At 37.1% G+C, this 26,276-nt stretch overlaps 1 protein-coding gene across 1 annotated transcript in view; it reads left to right on the top strand.

The window, feature by feature from the left end:
* Positions 1 to 3,960, top strand: part of Neurod4 (neuronal differentiation 4) — a 14,103-nt gene extending 10,143 nt beyond the window's left edge. The window contains exon 2 of the mRNA XM_031349503.1: positions 737 to 3,960. Within this exon, the coding sequence (XP_031205363.1) occupies positions 746 to 1,732 (987 nt within the window). The 5' untranslated portion in view covers positions 737 to 745 and the 3' untranslated portion in view covers positions 1,733 to 3,960. The remainder of the gene's footprint in view (positions 1 to 736) is intronic.
* Positions 3,961 to 26,276: the final 22,316 nt, after the last annotated feature.

Here is a 26,276-nt window from a genome sequence, read left to right as displayed (position 1 = left end):
AGTTCTTTAAGGGATTTTTGTGTTTCCTCTTTAAGAGCTTCTAGCTCTTTACCTGTGTTCTCGTGTATATCTTTGAGGGTGCTATTTATGCCTTTCTTAAGGTCCTGTATCATCATCATGATAAGTAATTTTAGATCTGAATCTTGCTTTTCCGGTGTGATGGTGTATCCAGGATTTGCTACGGTGGGAGAATTGGGTTCTGATGATGGCAAGTGACCTTGGTTTGTGTTGTTTATTTTCTTACGCTTCCCCCACCCCGGCACCCCCACCCCGCCATCTGGTTAATTCTAGTACTACCTGCCCTTGCTAAATCTGACTGGAGCCTGTCCTTCCTGTGATCCTGGTTGTGTCAGACCTCTTCAGAGTCAAGCTGTTTCTGTGATCCTGTGATTCAGGGATTCTGTGATCCTGGGCTTGTTAGATCACCTGGGAGTGGGGCTTTCTCTGTATGTTGTGGGACTGGTTGCAGAGCTTGCACCCAAGGTCTGCTCAGAATACTAACCCAGACAGACCGGAAGGAACCCGAGTCACCCCAGCCCAGACCGACCAGAAGGCAGGGTTAAACTTTCTATGCTGTTAAACATAAGCTTTTATATGCTGATAAATATGAACTTCTGATTTTTCTGCCTCCACCTCCTAAGGTCTGGGATCATAGGCATGTGCCATTGTAACTATCTCAGTTTAAATTTACACCAAGTATTTTGTGGTTTAACTTTTTATATTTTCCTTTTTCCAGAATCTGTAGATGGCGAAAATGTACATGAAATCGAAGGATATAGTGGAGCTGGTCAACACACAATCCTGGATGGACAAAGATCTGAGCTCTCAAAATGAGATGAAGGAGCAAGAGAGAAGACCAGGATCTTATGGAATGCTTGGAACCTTAACTGAAGAGCATGGCAGTATTGAAGAGGATGAAGAAGAGGAAGAAGATGGAGATAAACCTAAAAGAAGAGGTCCCAAGAAAAAGAAGATGACTAAAGCTCGCCTGGAAAGGTTCAGGGCTCGAAGAGTCAAGGCCAACGCTAGAGAACGGACCCGGATGCATGGCCTGAATGATGCCTTGGATAATCTTCGGAGAGTCATGCCATGTTACTCTAAAACTCAAAAGCTTTCTAAGATAGAGACTCTTCGACTGGCAAGGAACTACATCTGGGCCTTGTCTGAAGTCTTGGAGACTGGTCAGACACTTGAAGGTAAGGGATTTGTGGAGATGCTATGTAAAGGTCTCTCTCAACCCACAAGCAACCTGGTTGCTGGATGCCTCCAATTGGGGCCTCAATCTGCTCTCCTGGAGAATCATGAGGAAAAACCTCCAATTTGTGACTCTACTGCTTCTGTCTACCACTTTAACTATCAGTCTCCAGGGCTCCCCAGTCCTCCTTATGGCCATATGGAAACACATCCTCTCCATCTCAAGCCTCAACCATTTAAGAGTTTGGGTGACTCTTTGGGGAGCCATCCACCTGACTGCAGTACCCCCCCTTATGAAGATCCACTCACACCCCCCCTGAGTATTAGTGGCAACTTCTCCTTGAAGCAAGATGGATCCCCCGACTTGGAAAAATCCTACAACTTTATGCCACATTATACCTCTGCAGGTCTAAGTTCAGGGCATTCAACTCTCTTTCAGACCAGCACTTCCCACTATGATGTTCCTGTAGACCTGACCTATGATTCCTACTCCCATCATGGTATTGGAACTCAGCTCAATACAATCTTCACTGATTAGAGCAATAAGATAAGCACCAGCAGTTCAGAAAATGAAGTGGAGATGTTTCCCATGTTTCTAGTGCTGAGCTAAACTCTCAGAATATTAAAAGAACCTTTGGATATACATCAAACATAGTAATCCTAGTTTGTTCAGAACTTCCTGTACCTGCTAAATGGTTCCCATTAACTTCTCACATTGAACCAGTCCTATATTTGGTATCCTTGAGTGAACATATTTGATGGTTTGAGGCCACATGGTAATAGAATAGAAAACCTGCTCCAGTGGTGCCAAAGACTAATTGAATGCTCTGCCGTTTCCAGTGTTTTTATTGCTTTCTGATAAACATGATACAACTGTTCTAAATCAACATATACCTTTCACCTCTCATACAATTTTTAAAATTATAAAGCAATAAAAGGAAATGGCATAAATGGAATGATTATATAGAACTGGAAGGGGCATCATGTACATGTCTGTTGGCTTATAGAATACAAAATTCGTGTGAATTTGACAAATCATCTTTGTGTCTATTTAAATATAACTTCCAGAGCCTAAAATAATAACTTGGATGTTACCATAAATAGCCAAGTCTGTTCTTTAAGAGATTAGCTCTACTTATTACTGTGCTGAAAGGTATACACACCCTTTTTAGTGATTGCAGAACCATGATTGAAGCCTCACACAAACTTCATTCTTGATACTATTTTAAAAAACAACTGTCTTAGTACTAGGAGTGAAGCAAGAAAGACATTGAAAGTTCTGTTCTGCACAGAAACATCACCTAGCTCATTTCTTAGCTTTCATAACTAAAGGGCTATGGGAATTTCACAGGTGTTCAGGTGCTTCACTTAGAATCAGAATTAAGCCAGGTTCATACTATAGAGCAATAAAATGGTGGTGGTTGGCTGCCATCCCAACTAACGCATTTGAAGAACTCTGCCTCACACATAGCCACTGGAAAAATGTGGATATTCTCTAGCAAGATGAATTTCACTGTTTAAAGCAATGTGATTAAAGCAATAGAGTTGTATCCACTCCGGTATCATATATTCCAAAACTGAAGGCACGAATCAATCTTGAATTCTTACAATATAAATGTAACTTCTTACTTCCCACCCTCCACTGATTGTTACTTTGTCTTCATTCCAAGATATTATGCTATTATATAGCAAAATTTTGATTAGAATCAAAATTAGGGTCCTTGAATGCTTTTATCTGTCTGTATCTTCAGCATGGGTTTTGATCAGTTTTAAGAAAGTTTATTTTTCTTTATGTGGCACCTTTTTTTCATTGTATCTACACTGGCTCAGCCAAGTTTCCAGAGAAATTAGCTCTGAGAAATTTTTCTATCATGATACATCTTCCATAGCAATTATTTAGGTTCAGCCCAAGAGTATACATAGTATATTTATAGTGGGTGAGGATATATCTCTAGGAATAAATTTTAACGACATTATTGGCAGATGAATATGCCATTTTATCTACCAACTATATATGTATCTATTTTCTTTATTGCCCTTATTTATTTCTTCACACTGTGAGTTATTTTGTGTCCATCTTATTGCAGCACTTACTCTGCTCTACTTTGCACTTTTGGCTTATAAATATGTTTTAAACAACTCGTGACAGTAACTCACCACCCCCAACACCTTGAATCACCCTAATGGAAATAGGCAAGGAGAATTATTTATAGAATCATCCTATGTAATTTTTTGAGAATTTGCTTTAATTACCTAGCATTTATGTTTATAGATAATTGTTATCTGCATTATTTATTAGATTTTATTTATTTAATTTATTTTTCCCTCTTTTTATGTAAAAATTTGAGTCCCATAGATATAGCCTTAAAGATTCACTAGGAAAGTAGCTTATATGTTTGGAGTGAGAGAAAAAGAGAAAATTAGTTCTTGACTGCTGATCTTTATGGTTTTATTAAAAAAAAAGAGCAGTAATTTGAATAGCTATGCAACTTAATGGCTTTAGATCACTTCCTTTAAGGTGCAACAGAGTTACATTATTATTATGCCTTTGGAGAATGTAGTACATGTGAACGAAGACTATAGACTTGTGAAGAGAGATTTTATAATTAAATGCAAATGTAGTACTGTACCACGCTTGGAAAGAACTTGTTCTTTAAATGATGTCTAGTCTTCTGGGAATGTTTTCAGATAAAATGAAGCAATTGTTTAAAAGAAATAACTGTTTTCCCTCCCTTTTCCAGTAGCAATAAAGCTTTGAGTGTTATTTAACATTGTGTTTTTCTTGGCAATGTTACTCTTTGGAGATTTTATTGAGTCTTTACATTTATATTTTGTGAGCAGATAGCAAAGTAAGTCCAGCCAGTGCAGAGGGTTTACATATTTCTTCTTTCAGGTTATCTTGCCATTTGCCAGAAGATTTGGAAGGCCACAATGTAGTAGATAAATGGCTCTCACTCATACAATAAACTACAAAATTTGCAGTTGAGAAAAGGAATATTTCAGGCTACAGAAATACTTAGGGTCTTAGTTCAACCCCAAAGAGGTTGGCCATAGAAGGATGGACTAGTATCTGCAATTTAAGTGAGCTTGACAACTTTTGAAACAATATGAAGTATGGTTTTGACAACTGCCTTTTAATATTTTCTGATTTTTTTAGTTTTCTTACGATGATTTTTTCCAAGAGTCCTTCTTAAATGAATAAAATACAAATTAGAAAAATCTAACGATGATGATGAATATAAATAAAATTGGTTAACAAAGGAAATTTGAACTTAAGATTTAAGAAACAAAGTGCATAAGGGAAAGCCATCTTCCTGCCTGTCTCTCTACAAAGAAATCATTGTTTTAAAGACATTAAGTTAATAATTACCAGAGATCTTTTATGCAAACAGAAGCAAATATTTGGTACATTTGTCACAAACATTTTGATATATTGCTTCCTCCCCTTTTGCACAATAGTTCCGTGTATTGACATAATATTTAAGCACATATCTTTAGACTTCTTATATTTAAAAAATTTTTGATTGATGCTTCAATTGGCTATCATTAAACAATAAAATTCATGAAACTAAGTTGAAGAATTTAGGTTGCAATTCTGAATGACACATCATTTGGCAGTTACTGAGAATCTCTTTACTTTGTAAAGACTACTCCAAAGAGACAATGACATGTCTCAGCTATGAGATGTTTATCATGTAATGTCAGGTTTCAAGGGATTTTCATATATTTATTCATTTGATCCTAAAGTCATTCCCATAAAGCAATCACTCATTGCTCTCATGTTACAGATTAGGAAGCTAAGGAAAAATGATCTGCTCATGTTTTCATTACTTGTTAATGGTGGAGCCTGAAACAAAGTTGCTGTTTGATAAGGTATAAGCTATTTTTGGCCATTCTACACTCCAGTCTGACCAATTACCACATTCACAATAGAACCTAAGAGAGGAAGATTCTGTTCCTTGACAAAATATAAATGTTTTATTGGATGTGGCCTGTGTAGGCTATGAAGAGAATGGGGGAGACCCTAGGCTAATTTGCTTTTGTTTGAAAGCACCCACCATTCCTAGTACATGTATCCACCTCATGATTTCATTTTGCACATTTTTATGATATGTGTGATATGTGTGGTATAAATGATTAAATTGTACCATTTGAAGGTAAATAATAGTACCTAACTAGAAAATTTACTTGATGAGCAATCTTTGTTCAGTTGGCCAACTTTCACAGCCTTTTATTGTTATTTACAATAGTTTGAAAACAGTCGAGGTCACTGAGAACAAGTGTTCTAGTTCAAGACAACTAGAACCAGCCTCAAAATTCAGGATTGCCCAGAACCCAAACACTGGTATCTATTTTGAACTAGTCAATACTTTTAAATAGACATGCACAAAAACAAACTTTCTAAATTTAGAAAAAAAAGAAATTTGAATTTTGCTTTCTTTATAGAAATTAACATACAGCTGAAAGAAAACTTGTTGCAGCTTTTTGCTCTTATCTGGGCTGCAAAGATGTACAAAAGTATATCCTTACCTAAAAAATACGTAGTAATATTGAATTTTGATTCTATTTTTAACTTGTTATTGAGAATATTTCTGGACTAGGAAGTAAACCCAATGCAGTACTAAAGAAACCAATATTAGAATACACACTGATGACAGTCTATAGACAGTCTAATAGTCAAAGCCCTTTTATACATATTAGCACCAGAGTGAAGCACACAAACCAAATATCATACAAAATATTTAATAAAAGGGTTAGAGACCTTTTCTTACTCACATATCTACTAGTTTATAGTTAAAACAGACTATGTAGAAAGTATATAGAAAATATAGAAAATAACTATTGTTATAACAATTTCTATTTTCTATGTATTTGTCTTAGGTTACTGAATTCGTACTTAATTCATGTTTAAGTAAAATATATTTCCTGGATTAATGTATTAGTATGGCAATTTTGGATGACTTACAGAGGGAATAACTCTGATTAATTTAATTAACCTTGCAAAGTCACTTTTGTTTTGCTAAAATGAATTACAAGAAAAAACGAGGAGGGCACATTCGATGATTGTGTTGAAAAGCCCTCATCTTGACTGTCATACTACACAGTATTAGGTATGTCTATGAGTAAATTGATGACTTACTAAACATGAATCAAAGGCAATTTTAAGAAACAATAGCTAAGGGTATGGTTACATATACCTGTGGTGGCACATGTCTTTAATTCCAGCAGGGGGCTGAGACAGGTAGATCTCTGTGCATTTGAGGGCAGCCTGTTTTATAAAGTGAGTTCCAGGACCGCCAGAATTGCAAAGAGAAACTCTGTTTCTAAAAAGCAAATAAAACAAATGAATAATAATGACAATAATAATAATGACGATTATGACAAAAGAAGGAAGGAAGAATAGATAAAAGTTTGAAGAAGGAAAGAGGAAATAGTTGTTTAATTGGCAACTTACCACAGAAAAGTAAAACAGATATTGATGCTAAGTGTACATATTTGTGAAGTAAGACTATTTCTCCCCCCACCACCCTATGCCATATTAGGCCAGATTACAGAAAAAAGCTACTACAAATCTCTTTCTTTTAGCATATTGACAGTTTCTAGAAAGAAAAAATTATAAATAAGCCACCGAATTAGGCTCTGTACATTGTAAAATCTTACCAATAAATTCATAAATAAATAGTAGAACACGATCCCTCTCTTCCAGTCCTCTGTCTGTCTACATGTGTTCTCGATCTCCCAGGGCAGGAATTAAATAAGGATGCTGTTCAATAAACTCTCTAAGTTTCTATTATCATGCCTATAAAGTAAGATGCTTTCAACATTAGACACATGTCATTTCTCTTAGTTAAATGTATTAATAATTCTATTAATAGCTTCTGTTCATTTTCTCCATGAGAGGAGAGCAAATTTACATACTTTTGGAAAAGAAAGAATAAATGATTGAATAGGAGCTGATATACAATCAAATTATGAACTTCATGCTAAGATTTAAGTGCTATTTAAAAGCCATTATGTGGCTTTACAATTGCTGTTCAGCTATCTTAACGACGTGGTGTGTTTTAAGTTTGTTCTTATTTGGGAAAATGATTTTGTTGGCATTGAACTTATTCTTAGGCTCCACTTAGCTAAAATAGATTTCTCAAAGGGCAAATGGAGACATTATACTATTTTTATAACTGGGAAACTTCTCTGTTTCCTCTCTAAGTTGATAAATTTGACTGTATTATTTACTTTTATTGCAAATATGGTAAATTCTGAGCTGTCAATATGCATAATCTGTGCTGAAAATTAGTTTTAGATTTTTATTTTATTGACAGCTTCATACATGTATAGAATATATTTCAGTCATGTTCACATATATTACTTTCTCTTATCCTCTTCTCCTCCAGTTGAACCCTTCTTCCCAAGTATGGCCTCTTCTACCATTTTGCCTCTTTTGTGTGTTACCCACCTAGCTCAATCTGAGTTGTTTTTAAATACATGTGTTGAACATTATTTATCAATTCACTGGTAACTTGCCAGTGATTACACCATTTCTTCCCTCTACACTGAGGTCTTTTGAAAATACTTCATATGAAACTTATTTCTTAGTGTCAGCTCAAGTGTTCTTAATTTTACATTGTGTTTCTTTATAGACATATATGAATGCATACATATTAAAATAAGCAATACATAAAGGTAAATACTATATCGATGTACATTTGAAAATGTGGATAATTCAACATAGTTTGGTATGCATTGAACACCAACTCTCTCTCTCTCTCTTTCTCTCTCTCTCTCTCTCTCTCTCTATATATATATATATATGTATTCTCAATATTATATATACATATATATGTTATAATTACATATATAGTTGGTGTTAAACCCTAAATTAGAAGTTTAGGCTTCAAGAGAGGAAATGGGCAAAAAATAGGAAGTGGGAGAGAGAGAGGTCTATTTCTTCCTGTTAGACTGGACCTAGAGGGACAGCTTGACAATGACAATTATTTTTCATTATCTCATACTATTTCCCCTCCTTTGAGAGCTAGCCTCTGAGCCAAGCCAGATCCAGGGCAGGCAGGCACATGGCTGGCCCACTGAGGGCCAAGCACAGCCGCAAGCTGCTTGAGGACTCCTGGAGCAGACTATCCCCTGGCTCCTGCCCACCCCAACGCTGCCAGTCTGCAGCTTCCCTCCTGCCAGACTCCTGGGCATACTGATGGGAATGGCATAATTATCTAATCCCTGCCTAGGGAGATCTAGGACACATGCAAACCGATGGAAGATCAGGGGGAATCAGAGAGACTTTGTGTTGGAGAAGGGATAAAGACAAGTTTGGGAGTCACAGGCCAGCCTCAGGGAAAGTCCTGAAATCTCCCTCTTTTTCTGCTGCTCAAAGGTAACACATCTTCTATCGAAACAGAAACTCTGGAAGGACCTAGACTTTTTGCTATGGGAAAATGCCTTGAGAAAGAATACAGATGCTTAGTGTTTAGATCTCCACAAGGAGGAAAACAACATGAGCAGTTACTGACAGAAACAGTATGGGAGTATCAGAGTTCCAGAAGGATATAGAGAGGATGGAATAGAGTCAGATATAGAAAAGAAAGAAGAACCCTTACAAGTGATCTGTTTAACTGCCTGCCATTCACCTGACCCTTCAGGCATGCTTCCTCTTCCTCACTTTCAAACTTTCAGTATTCATGCATCTAAACTCATACAACAGTCATAATTATTCTTGTATTCACTGTCTCTTTTTCTCTATCACTATATTTTAAAGTAAGATTAGCAAAATGGTATTTTTGTTTAAAAAAAAACTTTCTTAACCTGGGGAAATGATTCAACAGGTAAAGCACTTGCCACACAAGTGTGAGGGACTTGAATTCAGACACCCAAACTCCACAGAAAGTGGGGTACAGTAAAATACACATCTTTACGATCCCAGTGCTCTAATACTATAGAGACAGCTTAATCCCCCAAATTTTAGGCCAGCTAACCAGCCTATGCACCATAGTGATCAATAAGAAGAAAAGGTCAGATACCTGAGGTTTTCCTCTGAAGTCTTTATGCACTGTGATACGTGAATTCCTGAACTCACCAATACAAATATGTACTCACATGCATATCCATGGACACACACTTATTTAAAAGCACTGCATTGATCTTCCTTTTATTATAAAATAAAACACCCACCTTCCAAATATATTTAGCCTGTCTCACCCAACTGTTCATGCTCTATACTTCCAGACACACATATATCACTAATGATTCCCTTAATCCAAGAAGCCACCCACTCCATGCTCTCTCCTTTTCTTTGTTATTCTATGTAAATTTATATTGTCGCCCTGGGTTAGTGTTCCTCTGAATACCACAAATGAAATTGCTATTTGTCAGTTCAATGCAGTAATTTTTTGTGAGTGCTCTCCTTAATTACTAAATCTGTTCAAACCCTTCAGGTGTAGACAGAAATTATGTCTGTTAAAACATTCCCTAGCTATCGCTATAGTCATTATATTGCTCATCTTTCAGAGTTTAGGGACTCATGATGACAGATTCCAAGACTTAAGTTTCTATTTCAACTTATATATCCTCTATCTGTTTTCAGTTACTGAATAAGGGAAGCTGTTTAGGGTACTTGTTAAGGTTTATCTCCAGCCCAAGAGATAAAAGAGTAAATCAATTTTTACAAGGAAATGCTTAAAGTATTGATTGTGATGTTCACTTTACATTCTAACACATTCATAAAACGTTTGCTTCTGACTTCTTTGTCCATGCCGACATCCAACTTGTGATTCTCCTGCTCCAGGCTACCGATTGCTGGACTTACAGGCTTTATGCATTATCCCCTTCATAATAATACCCAAATGAGCCGGGCAGTGGTGGCGCATGCCTTTAATCCCAGCACTTGGGAGGCAGAGGCAGGCGGATTTCTGAGTTCGAGGCCAGCCTGGTCTACAGAGTGAGTTCCAGGACAGCCAGGGCTACACAGAGAAACCCTGTCTCAAAAAAAAAAAAAAAAAAAAACCAAAAAAAAAAAAAATAATACCCAAATGGACTTAAATAAGGTAGTAATTGGTGGCCAGTGAGATAGCTCAGAGAAAAAACTTGCACGTGGCAAAACCTGATGACCTGAGTTTCATGTGCGCACATGTGCATGTGTGTGTACACACACATGTATACACACACACACACACACACACACACACACACACACACATGAGAAGAGAAAAAAAGAAAAGGAAATAAAATGAGTGACTTTATATAGAATTATTGTACTTGCTTATTTGTTTGACACAGGGTCTCAAGTAGCCCAGACTTGTTTTTATAATTCCTGTGTAGCAGAGAATGACCTTGATTAGTGTCTATTTCTGATAATGCTATATTGGCTTCCTCAGGGCTAAAATTAAAGCTGTATGCTAACATGCTTGGTTTTATGTGGAGTTAGAGAATGAATTCAGGGTTTAGTACTCACTGGGCAATCAGACTACAAAATGAGCAATGTACCTAGCTCCTTGATTTCTATTTTCTTCACTATGTTTTGGCACAAATAAAAATGCAGAGTAAAATGCAGATAAAATAAATATTGTTGAAACAGCATAGGTTTAGAAAGTAGAATAAAGGTGAGAATAAAAAATAGTGGGTACAACTTCTCTAATTTGAACATTTCAAAGTCTTTTAGATATTGTCCTGAAGGACTAGGTCATTCAGGAGATAGAAGGAAAACTTAGCTGTATATTAAAAAAATAGGCAGCTGTTGCTATTGCTTATCTTAGCCAAGGGCTATTCGTTTTGGTTCCTGCTGCCCAAACCCGGTGACCCACCACGCTGTGAAACATCCCCCACCCCTTGAGTATGGCCTCTGATTGTGTCTTTAGAACAACATAAAAAAAAAAATCACTGGCTCCTTGTGCTATGCTTTTTTTGTTTGTTTGTTTGTTTGTTTGGTTTTATCATAGTGACAAAATATCTAAGAAAATAAAACTTAGTGGATGAAGTTATTATTACTAATATTATTATATTGTTATTATTTATTGTTTTTGGTCATGATTCCAGTTAATGTGACATGACACTATGACCATGGGCTTGGGGTGATGAGAAGAGAGAGAGAAAGCTCTTCAAAGGCATGATGCACTAAAGTTACTTCCAACAATATAGCTTGATGCTACACACTTTCCACCACCTTTTAAAAGTCTACTCATTTATGAATACACAAATGAGCTAATATTTTTTTCTATTAGGGTGAAGTCTTCATAATTTAACTACCTCTCAAAGATTGGACTCATAATTTGGAGACCAAGCTTTGAATACAGGGGACTTTTAGAGAAGACTTTATACACAAATCATAATTTCCTGTTTTTGTTTTAGGGTTCCCACATAATTCCATTCCCTTGAAAACTTTTGTTGCATTCAAAAACTTTCTATTTAGACACTGGATACATCTTAGACAAATGTTATAGTGTAGGAAGCAGAACATTTTTTACCAATTGTTCATATAAAGGAAGCTCTGTCTCTTATAGTCTTCAGAGGTTCATGATTATTTTGAGACTGATAATCTAACAAGCCCTAGGTAAGTACTAGGTTTGCCACATACTAACACTCACTGACTTTGGACAAATTTCAGAATTTTCTAAACATCAAAATCTTTATCTGCAAAATAATTACAATAAGATTGTATGACATTAAGCATAGTTGACTTGATATGTAGCATGAGGCCTGACACTCTCTCCTTTAATAATTTGTAGTCATCATTGCCTTCATCATCATCTACAGTTTCTCCTAGGAGAGTGAGATAACTGCCACACTGGGCTGGTGAAACAGACTAATGCAGAATCCGAGCAAAGAGAAAAGGTGACCCATAGGGACATACATGATCTTGAATACTCATGAAAGCCATCAGAAAGAATTACTGGGTTACAGTCTAGAGTGTGTAACTCAGCTGGAGCCTGAATACAAAAGGTCCCTGAGCAGAAGCATCAGGGACAGACAGGGGACAGCTGAAACTGTGTCTACAGTTGGCACAGTCCAACAAGATTTTCAAGGATAAATGAGAAAGAAAATCAGCCCTGGGAGGGAGCACTGCTGACATGTTTTCCTGCTTCTAAGCAGCAGCTGCAGGCAGATGGAGCAACTGCAGCTGTTCCTAGGAGCCTGGATTCCTTGGGAAAGTGGGCATAAGGAAAGGAAATGGGAGGGAGGCAGGCATAGGCTCTCAGGTTGGGAGATTCCATTGCACAGCATAAGGAAATTGAGCAAAGAGGAAGATGTGTAAGGTGGCAGGAAGAGGGTGTTATGAATGTGAAATGATGCTCTCTATTGGAAACTGGATGATGTAATTGTAAAAAAGGCTAGATGGGATCTGGAACTTTGTCTATGCCTTTAGATTGCTATATAAATATGGGTAAATAGTTATCCTAAAAGCTGGTACTAATTGAATAGTTGTCATGTTAAAAAATGATCTTACTTTTTTGAGTATATAAAATAATGCAACCCTTACTGCAGCATTATATCTGCAATAAAAGGTTTTCATTTTTCATATGGAAGTCTGAGGCACAAGGCACAACATGCCTCTCTTAGGCCACATAACTAATGTTTTTCAGTACTATTTCACAGTGGGATTCTGACTTTAGGACCTACATGTTTTTGGATTACACTATAAATACTTTTATTGACACAATAATTTTATGTATTTTTAATGGCCAAAACATCTTATTTCAATTCACATATGCAATGCACAAGGATTAGATCTGTGAAATTGATATATTAACCTAAAACACTTATTATTTCTTTATATTGAAAAAACAATGTCATCTCTGGTATTAAATGTACAATTAATTGTCATCAATCTTAGTTAGCACATTGAATTATAGAACATTAGAAATAATTCCTTCTGGTTAATTGCACCATTGCCTCCAATAACCATTCCCTTCTCTCCTCTTCCTCTTTCCATTCTTTCCAGCTGTTGGCAATTACAATTCTCCTCTCCACTTCCATAAGATAAGCCTTTTCATCTTGTACATGAGTAAAAGCATGTGGTATTTTCTTTTTCTACCTAGATGATATTATTTAAAATAATGTTTTCAAGTTCCATTTTTGTTGTTACAGCTTCCACTCTTGTTATGGCTGAATTATATCCTATTGTATATATGAAACACATTTTTTCCATCTATTTGTCTCTCAACAGACATCTCAGCAGATTGTATATCTTTGTTGTTGGGGGTAGTTTTACAATGAACATAAGCATGCAGATGTGTCTTTTATTTTGGAAGTCTGTGGAGTAGAATTGCTAAATCACCTGGTGCCTTTATTTTGATTTTCTATTCTTATGCCTTATTGTTTTCCACAGTAGCTATACTGATTTACATTTCTACCAACAGTATGTGATACATTTATATTTTGATGTCATTCATTCTATCTGGGGGTGAATCTAAGTCTGCATTTCCATTTTTCATTCTCAACCAAATCTGTCCAAAAGAACACTGAATTTTTCAAATTTGTCTAGCATATTTAGGGAAATATTTAAATTTGTTTAGCTACAATTAAACTATAGTAGTCTCATATGGCTAGGACCTATCTAATCAGTAGGGTAGCTTCATACTGCCTCTTTTCAAACCTATTATTAATATTTTCCAACATAAAATTGCATGTTTGTGCTCATGAATGACAAACATATGAAATGACTTTACTAACTTCAACCATACATAGATCATTAGTCAGGTATGATCCACTTTCTCCTGACCATGGAATTTCCTCAGGATCTATCATGACAGTGGACTTTCAGCAATCATGAGTAAGAATGTAGACTCTTCGAGAAGACATTATTTACTATGGACTGCAAATCAAAATAGCTAAGGGAATCAATTTATGAATTAAAGAAAAAGAGATGTCCTTATAGATGTTATCTCATATGGCTTCCCTTTCCTCACTGATAGATGTGATGCCATCACATTACTCTTCTTCTATATGACACTCCCATTCCTTGGTGTTTTTCTTAAAAGGCCCTATTCTAGTACCTTATGATGCCCTGGCTGTCATTTTCCCCCAGAGGTAGAGACATTTTTCATGTTAAATATGTCACTGAAGAAGACCTCAGCAATGGCTCATGAAAGGCTCAGGGGTTGTCAGTTCTTACAAATATCCAAAAATTAACATCTGTTCACATAATTATCTGACTAGAGCTTTATTTTGATCACTAGTGGTACCCTAAAGTACCCACCTGAGCATCAACCTACTGGTCCTCTGGACATTTTAGGGTCTTATCAGTGAAGTATTTCCTACTTGGTTTCTCACTAACTTTTAATTTTAGGAATGAGCTACTATCTTCCTACCTTCCTTGCTTTCTCTTGGTTTTTATTTTGTCTGTAAAATTTCTACTTACATTTCATGAGACAGAGACAATGTCATTTGCTTTTAGCAGCTTCTTTGATCCTGCTCTGAACATAGTTATTGTCCAGACAAGTGAGGCTTCCCTACTCTGAAATCTACTAATTTCTTTTTCTAATAGTCACAAAACATTTGACACAAACCTGCATGAGAACATTTAATTCATTCTGTTGTAATACATTGCTATCAAACCTGTCTCTATTGAAAGCTTGTAACTCATCTGTAGCAGTAAGATAAATTACAGCTGTCTTTTCTTGTAATATTCAAAACTCTAATTAATGTCAAGAGTTAAATATTCAGTGAATGGACAAAAGCATGAACTACTTGGCTATACAAGATCAGACTGTGTGGCAAAGAAAATTCATGTTCCTAACAGACAAGCCCAAGGTCTGGAAGAAAAGAACCTATTCTTTGGGCTACCTAACTTTTTCTCTTCTAAACAGAATAACCAAAGACGAAGTCTTTCCTCATTGTTTCCTGAGATCCCTATAGAAATTCAGTCATTTTAATGTTATCTGTACATTTGCTTCTCTCAACCCCCAGAGCCACCCATCCACACTGTTCTGAAACATTTGACTTATTTTTCCTCTGTCCCCACTGTTCCTCTTTCTGTAGCATTACAATTTCATTGTTCTCCCTGCTCTATTTTCTCCTGACCTCTTGACTGCTCATTGTTAGCTGTCAGGAGGGCTCTGCTGACAGCTGGGGCCAGCAGGACAGGTCTGGTATCCCAAGATATCTCTGAAAAATGTTGGAATACTCAATAGTCAAGCTTGATATTGTCACCCCTTTCTCTCTCTCCACAAGTCCTCAGTCCTCACAGAATCTAGCTCCCTTTCTTTATGCCTGATAGTGTTTGTGAGATTAGCATGGCTTACCAGGCATAACAGGAGAAGAAAATTGCATGTTTGTACTCTGTGCACATTTCTTCTCAGTCATACCTGTGTACTGTTAACCTCTGAGTCCTCATATCTTAATTTGCTGCCTTTGTTACCCCCTCTGAAAACTGTCACTAGTACATTATCTAATGGTTAAAACTGTATGATAGAATCCTTCAATTACCTTAAATTCTAGGTATGCTTCTGCTACAGCACAGGCCCCACTGTTTCTTCATGAGTCTTGGTGGTATATAGCAACCTACAAGACTAGATCAGTGCATAGCACAAATTAGTTAATCATTGCAACAGCTATGTACCAAGTAGGTATTAGCAAAGATTACTTTTCAAAGTTTAACTTAGTTTAATATTTACAGTAACTTATTGCAGAAGTCTTTACCTCCAGCGGCATGAATATCAACATCAAACCATAAGCCATCCTCACACTCAGAAAATGAATTTTTTCATCTTCATGCTGGCTCCTATCCTATCTTCATCCTTCCATTTATATATTTCAGTAAGGAATCCTTACTTATCCTTTCCATTCTTATTTGATGGAAAAAGTACCCAGTAGGACAGATTTAGTTAATAAACAGGTCTTGTTATTAAGCAACTCATCATAAAGCACTCAAAGGCTTTAATTTGTCTGTATGGAGCATCAGTCAAGATTTAGCTCTAAACTTATGACCTTGATGTTGACCTCATTTTCATACTCTTTGTTCCAATCTAATTTCACAAAACCGTATGTTTCTTATACAGAGTTAAGGTTAGAGGAAAGCAAAGTACAAGAAACTTATTCTTTTCTACTGCAAATAAGAGAGATGGGGAATGTTCTATGATAATTTTGCTCCAGGCCCAGGCAAAGAAGATTGCGTGTCTTAGTTCCTCCTGCATATTCATGTTGGCTTAAGGGGGCAGCTAAACAACTAATTGGTAATTCTTCAATAGTTTGTTCTTTGAGAAAGGCATGTTGTCTCATTTGGGACTTGCAGGATTGAATGTTGAGCTTTTATTTTCACATTTGAATTCTATTTAACGGTAAGAGATAATCTGTTGGCTCCTTAGTCAAAAACAATAGGTAGGTTTTTGTTGTTTGTTTTTGTTGTTTGTTTTATTTCTGTTTGTTTTAAAAGATAAATAGCAGTTAAATACTGTGGCAAATAGAGGAAATGAATTCTATGCTTATCATGTGCTATGAGCTACTTTTTCTGTCTTTGCCTTTTCTATAACTTCACTCTCAAACTGTAGCCTTCTCCCAAGCATTCCCCTTTCCTACCATTGTGTGTTATAGATTATGATTCTTTTAATGTGCATATATAATTTCATAAAATTTATATGTATAATATAAAACTGGGAGTATGTGTTTAGGATGTGTGTATGTGACCATGGGCAGGCACAAGCTATAGTACGTATGCAGAGGTCACAGGATGACTTCCAAGAGTCAGTCCTATCATTTGACCATGAGTTTGGGGACTTAACTCATGTCCTGATTTTACATGCTGAGCAATCTCATTGACTCCAAGATATACTTTGAATAAGTCTCAGTTGATCACTTGAATTATCTCTGAATTGAAAAGCTCAGAGTGTATGCTCTTAAAAAAGGGAAAGAGAATGGGACAGAAATTGATTTCTGTTATTTCATACCTAAGAAAAGTATTCCAATGGTTGAGCATATTTTTAGAAAAATAAGAGATCACATTAAATTCATTTGGGGAACAAATGTAGATTATCAATCTGGTTTAGACTGATTGAGTTTTATCTTCACAGTAATTTTGTCTTGCTATGAGACCTGGAAGGAAACCATCAGAGATCAGCTAGTCTAGTCTTAGGATGTACAATGTAAGTAAGTTTTGGGCAGGATGCTTGTTGCCAATGCTTCATCTAAACAATGACAGTATCCATGAAAATAAATCCTTCTCGGGTATATTTGATTTGCATTGTAGAATCCAAATCTGTGATTGTACCTATATGAATAAATGATTAACCAGATCCTTAAGCAAATAAATGGGAACAAATAGTCAAATATGCTATAGAGAAGAGTCTGAGTAACCTATGTGAATAGTATTTCCTCAAGAAGGCAGACAGTAAATGGAGCTTAATTCACTTAATTCCTTTAGGGTGAACTATGAAGAATGACATCCTTTGAAAGAGAGCAAGTACAGAGGCAGATGCTTGCAGTCAACCATTGGACTGAGCACAGGGTCCCCAATGGAGGAGTTAGAGAAAGGACTGAAGGATCTGAAGAGGTTTGCAAACCCATAGGAAGAACAACAATATAAACCAACCAGAACCTCCAGAGCTCCCAGGGACTAAACCACCAACACATGGAGGGGCCCATGGAGGGACCCATGGATCCAGCCACAAATGTAGCAGAGGATGGCCTTGTCAGGCATCAATGGAAGGAGAGGCCCTTGGTTCTTTGAAGGCTTGATGCCCCAGTGTAGGGGAATGCCAGAGTGGGGAGGTGGGAGTGGGTGCTTGGGTGAGGGAATACCCTCACAGAAGCAGGGGGAGAGGGATGGGATAGTGGGAAACTGGGAATAGGTTTATGGGGATAGGTAATTGGATAGAGGGAAACTGGGAAAAGGTATAACATTTGAAATATAAATAAAAAAATATCAAAAAAAAAGAGCAAGAAGAGATATATAGGGAGGTTTGGAGGGAGGAAAAAAGAATTATGTACTTATAATATTGAAAATAATAATTTTGAAAAGGATTCATTATAGAAAACAAAGATGTTCACAGAAAGAAACATTGCTTCAGTCAGGTAATATAGAGTAATATTAATAATAGTAAGGCCTGGTAAATCACCACATCAACTTATACTTGATAAGATAAAAATGTTACTTTCTTAAAAAAATCCTCAATCTGATCTTAGGATAATAAATTCAGAATTTATAACAAATGCTTAATGCTATTACAAGATGTTAACAAAGGGAAAAATAGATACTGGGAATATGGGGACTTTCTTGAACATATTTCAAGTCTAAAACTTATAAAAATTAAATGATGATTTGAAAAGTTTAAGAAAGGTAAATGGTGAATAAAAGTTATGAGTAACCTAAGGACCATGTTCTAAGATGGAAGAGACATACTATGGACATACCATTTCTAAATGATAAGAATATCCTCTGTGTTGTAAAAGAGAAAAGACCTGAAGTTACAAGATAAAAGCTAAAGTCAGGCTCAAAAATCACTTTCTAGGTGTTAGGTTTAGACATCTTGACTTTAACACTCATCTCCAAATAAAAGGATACTTCATATTACTGACATCAGGGGAGAGATTGGGGTCACAACTGCTATCCTTGGAAGGCAGGGCATGTCCTGCTTTTAAGGGATGCACACCAATTACACCAGTGTCTGAGATTTTTAGAAAAAGATTGTGAGTTTGTTTGCAGCTCTGTTTCTGATACCAAATAACCTACTCATCTCCACCAGGATTTACCATAGTGTCTAGGAGATCACTTCAGTTCATATAGGTTAGCTTATTAGTCAGATGCACATGTTTTAGTGCTTTCTATGTGGTCAATAAATATTTTGGCATCATGAATAGATGACAGGGTTGAATTTCACTTCAAATATGTTTCTCAATACTGTTCTACTATTTGTTTTATTCTCATAACAATTCTGAAGAATTGATGATGGATAAGACTAGTAACGCCTTAAATGATTAGCCCCATGCTTTGCTTGACACACGTCTGCACTTTCCTCATTTTATAGCAGAGTTCATTGTATGAACTGGTGACTGTATATGGGATGGATCCTCAGGTGGTGCAGTCTCTGGATGGCCTTCCCTTCAGTCTCTAGCCCACACTTTGTCTCCACATTTCTTCCTGTGAGTATTTTATTCCCCCCTTCTAAGAAGCTCCAAGGCATCCACAGGGTCTTCCTTCTTCTTGGGCTTCATATGGGCTGTGAATTGAATCTTGGGTATTCCAAACTTTTGGACTAATATCCACTTATCAGTGAGTGTATACTGTGTGTGTTCTTTTGTGACTGAGTTACCTCACTCAGGATAATTCTTTTTCTTTCTTTTTATTACTTAGATATTTTCTTTATTTACATTTCAAATATTATTCCCTTTTTTGGTTTCCCTTCCGAAAACCCCCTATCTCATTTCTCCTCCCCCTGCTCACCAATCAATCCACTCCCACTTCCCTATTTTGGAATTCCACTACACTGGGGCATTGAGCCTTCTCAGGACAAAGGGCCTCTCCTCCCATTGATGTCCAACAAGGTCACAGGATGATATTCCATCATTTGTCTGTGAATTTCATGAACTCATTGTTTTTAATAGCTGAGTATACTCCATTGTATAAATGCACCACATTTTCTATACCCATTCTTTTGTTGAGGGACATCTGGGATCTTTCCAGCTTCTGGCTACTATAAATATGGCTGCTTTGAACATAGTCGAGCATGTGTCCAATTTGCCAGTCTATGTCTTTTTATTGGGAAATTGAGTCCACTGATGTTAAGAGATATTAAGGAATACTGATTGTTGCTTCCTGTTATTTTTATATTTGTGTGGATAACTTCATTTGGGTTTCTTGAAAAATGATTACTTGCATGCTTTTCCTAGGGTGTAGTTTCCCTCCCCGTGTTTTCCATCTATTACCCTTTATAGGTCTGGATTTGTGGAAAGATATTGTGTAATTTTGTTTTTGTCATGAAATATCTTGGTTTCTCCATCTGTGGTAATTGAGAGTTTTGCTGGGTATAGTAGCCAGCCTGGGTTGGCATTTTCTGTTTTCTTAGGGTCTGTATGAGATCTGTCCAGGATCTTCTAGCCTTCATGGTCTCTGTTGAGAAGTCTGGTGTAGTTCTGACAGGTCTGCCTTTATATGTTACTTGACCTTTTTCCCTCACTGCTTTTAATATTCTGTCTTTGTTTAGTGCACATGGTGTTTTGATTATTATGTGACAAGAGGAATTTCTTTTCTGGTCTAATCTATTTCGGGTTCTGTAGGCTTCTTGTATGTTCATGGGCATCTCTTTCTTTAGGTTAGGGAAGTTTTCTTCTATAATTTTGCTGAAGATATTTACTGGCCCTTTAATTTGGGAGTCTTCACTCTCTTTTATACCTATTATCCTTAGGTTTGGTCTTATCATTGTGTCCTGGATTTCCTGAATGTTTTGTGTTAGGATCTTTTTGCATTTTGCATTTTCTTTGACTTTTGTGTCAATGTTTTCTATGGTATCTTCTGCACCTGAGATTCTCCTATCTCTTGTATTCTGTTGGTGACTCTATGACTCCTTGTCTCTTTCCTAGGTTTTCTATCTCCAGTGTTGTCTCCCTTTGTGATTTCTTTATTGTTTCTATTTCCATTTTTAGATCCTGGATGGTTTTGTTCAGTTCTTTCACCTGTTTGGTTGTGTTTTCCTGTAATTCTTTAAGGGATTTTTGTGTTTCCTCTTTAAAAGCTTCTAACTGTTTACCTGTGTAAACTTGTATTTCTTTATTTATGACCTTAAAGTCTTCTGTCATTATCATGAGATGTGATTTTATTTTATTTATTTATTTATTTATTTTTTTGGTTTTTTGAGACAGGGTTTCTCTCTGTAGCGCCAGCTGTCCCGGTACTCACTCTGTAGACCAGGCTAGCCTCGAACTCGGAAATCCGCCTGCCTCTGCCTCCCAAGTGCTAGGATTAAAGGCGTGCACCACCACCACCCGGCTGAGATGTGATTTTAAATCAGAGTCTTTCTGGTGTGTTGGGGTATCCAGGGCTTGCTGTGGTGGTTAGAACTGGGTTCTGATGATGCCAAGTAGCTTTGGTTTCTGTTGCTTATGTTCTTTCACTTGCCTTTTGCCGTCTGGTTATCTCTGGTGTTAGTTGGTCTTGCTGTCTCAGACTGTGGTTTGCCCCTCCTGTAAGCCTGTGTGTCAGCACTCCTGGGAGACCAGTTCTCACTGGAAGGAATTTGGGTATGGAAAGCTGTGACACAGGGTCAGCTCCTGTGCACAGAATTGCTCTTGTCTAAAGTAAATACAGGGATAGAGTGGAACAGAGACTGAAGGAAAGGTCATCCAGAAACTGTTCCACCTGGGGATCTATCCCACATGCAGACACTAAGCCCAGACACTATTGCTGATGCCAGGAAGTGCTTGCTGACAGGAGCTTGATACAGATGTTTCTTGAGAGGCTCTGCAGAGCCTGACCAATACAGTTGTGGATGCTCATAGACAACCGTTGGACTGAGTACAGGGACCCCAATGGAGGAGTTAGGAGAAGGACTGAAGGAGTTGAAGGGGCCTTATATGGCATCAATTGGAGGGGTAGTCCTTGGTTCTGTGAAGGCTTGATGCCCCAGTGTAGAGGAATGCTAGGTTGATGAGGCAGGAGTGGGTCTGTTGGTGGAGGAGCACCCTCATAGAAGCAGAGTAAGTGGGGATGGGTTAGGAGGTTTGCAGAGGGGAAACTGGGAAAGGGGATAACATTTGAAATGTAAACAAATAAAATATCCAATTAAAAAAAAGATAAACTATCTGCCAGTGGCTCCTTTGTTTGAAACACTGGTCCTCAATAGTGGTATTGTTTTGAAAGACTGGAATCTTTAAAGAAGTGAGTTGCTGGAGAATGGGCCTTGTGGCCTGACCCCATATTGTCTCAAGGTCTCTGTTTCCTGATCTACCAAGTATAACCTGGTATAATCCTGATTTAACAAGTATAAACACAAGGTCTTATCTTCACAAATCCTGCCCTATTTCTCCCACCATTATCATCTGAGTCCTTACAAATTATGAACCAGAATAAATATTTCTCTCTAAGTTGTTTCTCTTAACAATTATTTAAAAAAACCCGACTGTAAACACTGTCTTGTTTGATGATTTCTTTCCAAGGAGGCATTTTTCAACAAATTGAGAACAATTTGTAAAACTAGTGAAAGTATCTTAAAATGATTATTTTTTTTAAAAAAAATTTAATTTTGACACTAGAGTTATATCATTTGTTCTGTCTTTTTCCTTCCTCCAAACAATTTCATACACTCCTCTGTTTCTTTTGTAAAACTCATAGCCTCTTTTTTATTAATTGCTGTTGCATATATATATGTATATACGTATACATTTCTATTCCTAAATGTAACCTAGTCAATCTGCATAATGTTATTTGTATGTATGCTTTCAGGGCTGATCTTTTGGTATTGAATATCTAATTGGTGTGCTCTTCCCTGGAGAAGACTACAGAAACTTCTCTTTGTAACAGATAGAGACCATTACAGAAAACTACAGCTAATCAATATACAGTTGTGCAGTGCAGTCCTAAGGATACAGCCATAAAACACTCCTAAAGATAAGGGAACATTGCAGAATAGAGGACAGTAAGATTGTAAGGGCCAAAGAATCAGGGAGTTTGCTGTGAGGTTGTCTAGTCAGAAGCTATACCTATAAAGTCTTATCAACACCATTTACCAAAAACATTATCTAAACAAGGAAAGCAACAATAGACGTGTCAAGATGGATACTGGAAAGCCCTCAAGGCCTCAATCTCGAGTCTAAGTTTTGTAAGGAAATGCTTTATGATAGAAGAAAAAGTGCAATTTTAGTTCCTTTTTTGGATCCACCATGTGGGTCTAAACTCTTCAGATCAGGTCTACTGGAAATTAGAGGTACTGAATTTCTGTACTGAGGTGAGATATAGTTTTATTAAAATTTGCAACTTCTTTAATTTTATCTTAGACCTTTTAACAGTATCTTTTTGAAACCATCAACTTATACTACCCATGAATCAGAGAAGAATGATTTTTTTTTTGAACTAGTAAAGAACTAGTAAGGGTAGCACAGAGGCTAGGATTTCTGATCCTCCTACACAACAGTTCTTTGATAAGCAGTAATAAAGCCAAATCTTTCCCCTGAGGGTCAGCTCTGAATGCCTTCTTTCTCTAATGAACCACCTTGACTCTGGGAATTCATTTACATTACACTTGGCTTTGTCTGGATCTTGTCTTCATAGTGTTCAATCCTTTATGTTGCCTGTAATCCAAGGTTGGCTTTCTCATATCTCATTCTCCCTCTGAGGCCTTAGACATCAAGATACAACAGGTTGTCGGGTCACCTATAATGGTGGTTGTTTTTCTGGCTTCTTTTACTTTAACTTCTACTTACCTGATATGGCTTGCCCCTTCAACTCACAGTGAAAATCTCATGCTTTTTAGGCCACGATTAGAGAAATGAAGCAATCTGGGCAGGTTGACCCTAAACTTGACCCCCATAGTCCCCTGTGGATAATCCCTTACCTCTCCCCTCACTCCCTGTCAGCCTTTCTGGAGGTCAGGCATGACGTTACTGTGGGGGTGGGAGTAGGATTTGAGTTGTCTTCCCTGTCAGCTGGTGTTTGTTTTCATGACAGATGGTGGTTGATGACGCGTCTTTATTGTCCTCTCTAGATTGCCCTAGAGGGAGCTTTTATTTGCCAGCAAATGTGCTATACTTCCAGAGGAAATGGCATCTGCCTCTGAGGGGATGTCCAGCAGGCAGAGTTGTTTTGGCCTGAAAGCAATTCTGTGACCCTTTAGTTGGCTTAGGAGACATAGTATTGGGGCACATTTAACCTTCCCTTGGAGTCATATATAGACACAGAATGAATATTTTTATACTAAGATTGTTTAATGGAACATGAAAAAGTGTGACATTTGCCAAAAATCACTCTTGTGTCCCTCCTAAATTCTTTCTCCATCTCATTTCCTCTTTCTTTGTCTTAATAACTGTGATAGTTTCCCTTAAAGTTATTAGGTGAAAATGTTATTTTAGATAAAAGGAAATGAAGATATGTATGGATGGTTTTCTGAGAGTTCATTATGTGCAATGTAAGGGAGCTTGCAAAGATCTGGTTTTTACTAGTCACATTGATCAGTTTTTGTCAACTTTACATAAGCTAGAGTCACTTAGGAAGAGGGAACATCAAAAGGGAGCTTGCAAATATCTGGTTTTTACTAGTTACATTGATCAGTTTTTGTCAACTTTACATAAACTACAGTCACTTAGGAAGAGGGAACATCAATTGAGGAGATGACTTCATCTGATTGGCCTGTAGGTTGTCTGTGGCATATTTTCTTGATTAATGATTGATGCAGGAGAGCCATCTTCACTGTGTTATTAGTACTAAACAGGTGGGCCTAGGCTGCACAGAAAGGGTAACTGAACAAGCCAAAGCCATTCATGCAGTAAGCATTCTTCCATGGTTTCTTCTTCAACTCAAAAAACCAATTAAGACAAAAGTCATGGTGAGCATGGTGTGTATAAACTTAAGAGACAGTAAACTTAATTTTTTTCCTGAGAATACAAACTGAGGTTAGTAATTCAACAATAATTTGAAGAAGCAAAGATAAGGAAACTCATTGTTAGTGGAATAGAAAATGAAGAGGGAAGAGTCATATAGTTAGATAAGAGAATAAAGGTAGTTTCTAGGAATTAAAGAGGCCACATGTTTGTGGAAAAAGGAATACCATGCAACCCAAGATAGAGTAGTCATAGGCCCTCACAGAGAAATGTAGATTTTTTTTTTTTTTATTTCCTTGGAGGATAGGATGAGATGAGAGCCATACCCAGGATTTCTAAATACATGGCTTGGGCTGAACCCAGAGTGTTTTAATCTAACTTTCCCTACACCTAGGCATGGAAACTTCTAGCCTTCATACAATCTAATCTTTTGTAAGCCTGGACCTTGCAGGCTTCAGCTTCTTTGCTTTGTCTTCTAAGCTAGACCTAGAATGTTTCAACTTACAAGATTTACTGCTGAATAAACTCACACTTTCTAGCTCTTTCTGAACTCTGGTTAGTTTCATTCAACTCAGCTGTTCTGGCTCAAACTCCTCTCCAAGTTGACTGATTCAATTGGCTTTTCTCAGCTTCTGACTGAAAAGCTCTACTTGGAAAAATTGCATCTGAACTCCACAAACTGATTACACTGACTGTTAAATGGAACTGCAATAACTCACTTGAACTCAACTCAACCTCTCTTCTTGCACTGATCTTAAATGGCCTCTCTTTCCTGTCTGCTCTTGAGAGGGTTGGACATATCCTATCTCTGACTTATTTTGTCAAATCTTTCTGTGATTTATCACTTTATCTGCCCCTCACTTAGACACCATTGTTTGGGATTAAATGTGTGTACTAAGGTTATGTCTATATTCCAGCCAGATCACACAGACCCAGGTCTTTGGATGTGATCCCTTGCCACAGTAGCCATGTTGTTGGATTAAAATTCCTCTACAAGAAACAACTATTATTCTGGCTAAATAGACATAACATTAAACTGACTAATAATGACATGGTCATGCTTATAGATCAATGCAACTCTTAACTTTCATCATAAAATCCTCTACATTCAGTTGATGGTGAATAACACAGAGACACACCACTGGCCAAGGTGTAGAGAACAAGAGACTTCTTAATTCTTAGTCTTAAATAGAGCTGAGAATTATGAAGGCTCAGGGATCAATGAAGAAGAAGAAGACAGAAAGAGTGTAAGAGCCAGTGGTGGTGGATGACTACCAGAAAACAGTGTCTTCTGAACACAGCAGAGCAGCTGCAGATATGAACACATAATGGTTGCAATAGCAGCCACAAGATCTGTACAAGTTCAAGCCAGAACAAAAAGTAATAACTAACTTCCTAACATGGAGATATATGTAAAACTTCACCCCAGCCATGAAATATTAACAATTATTAGATAGTAGAAAAATGAGAGACAATTTTCTTGAAGAGTATAGTCCCTGGAAAGTTGATCACACATAGTTGACCACTGTGGAAGGCTATACATCCAAGAATATTTGGGCAGCATGAATTAGGCTTGAGAGAGCTTTATTTCCTTCAAAAAGGGCACAAGGTTGAATGCCCTA

The sequence above is a fragment of the Mastomys coucha genome, unplaced genomic scaffold, assembly GCF_008632895.1.
Source record: "Mastomys coucha isolate ucsf_1 unplaced genomic scaffold, UCSF_Mcou_1 pScaffold4, whole genome shotgun sequence".
Lineage (NCBI taxonomy): Eukaryota > Metazoa > Chordata > Mammalia > Rodentia > Muridae > Mastomys > Mastomys coucha.
The sequence above is the reverse complement of the archived record's forward strand: the minus strand, read 5'-3'. Positions and strand labels throughout refer to the sequence as shown.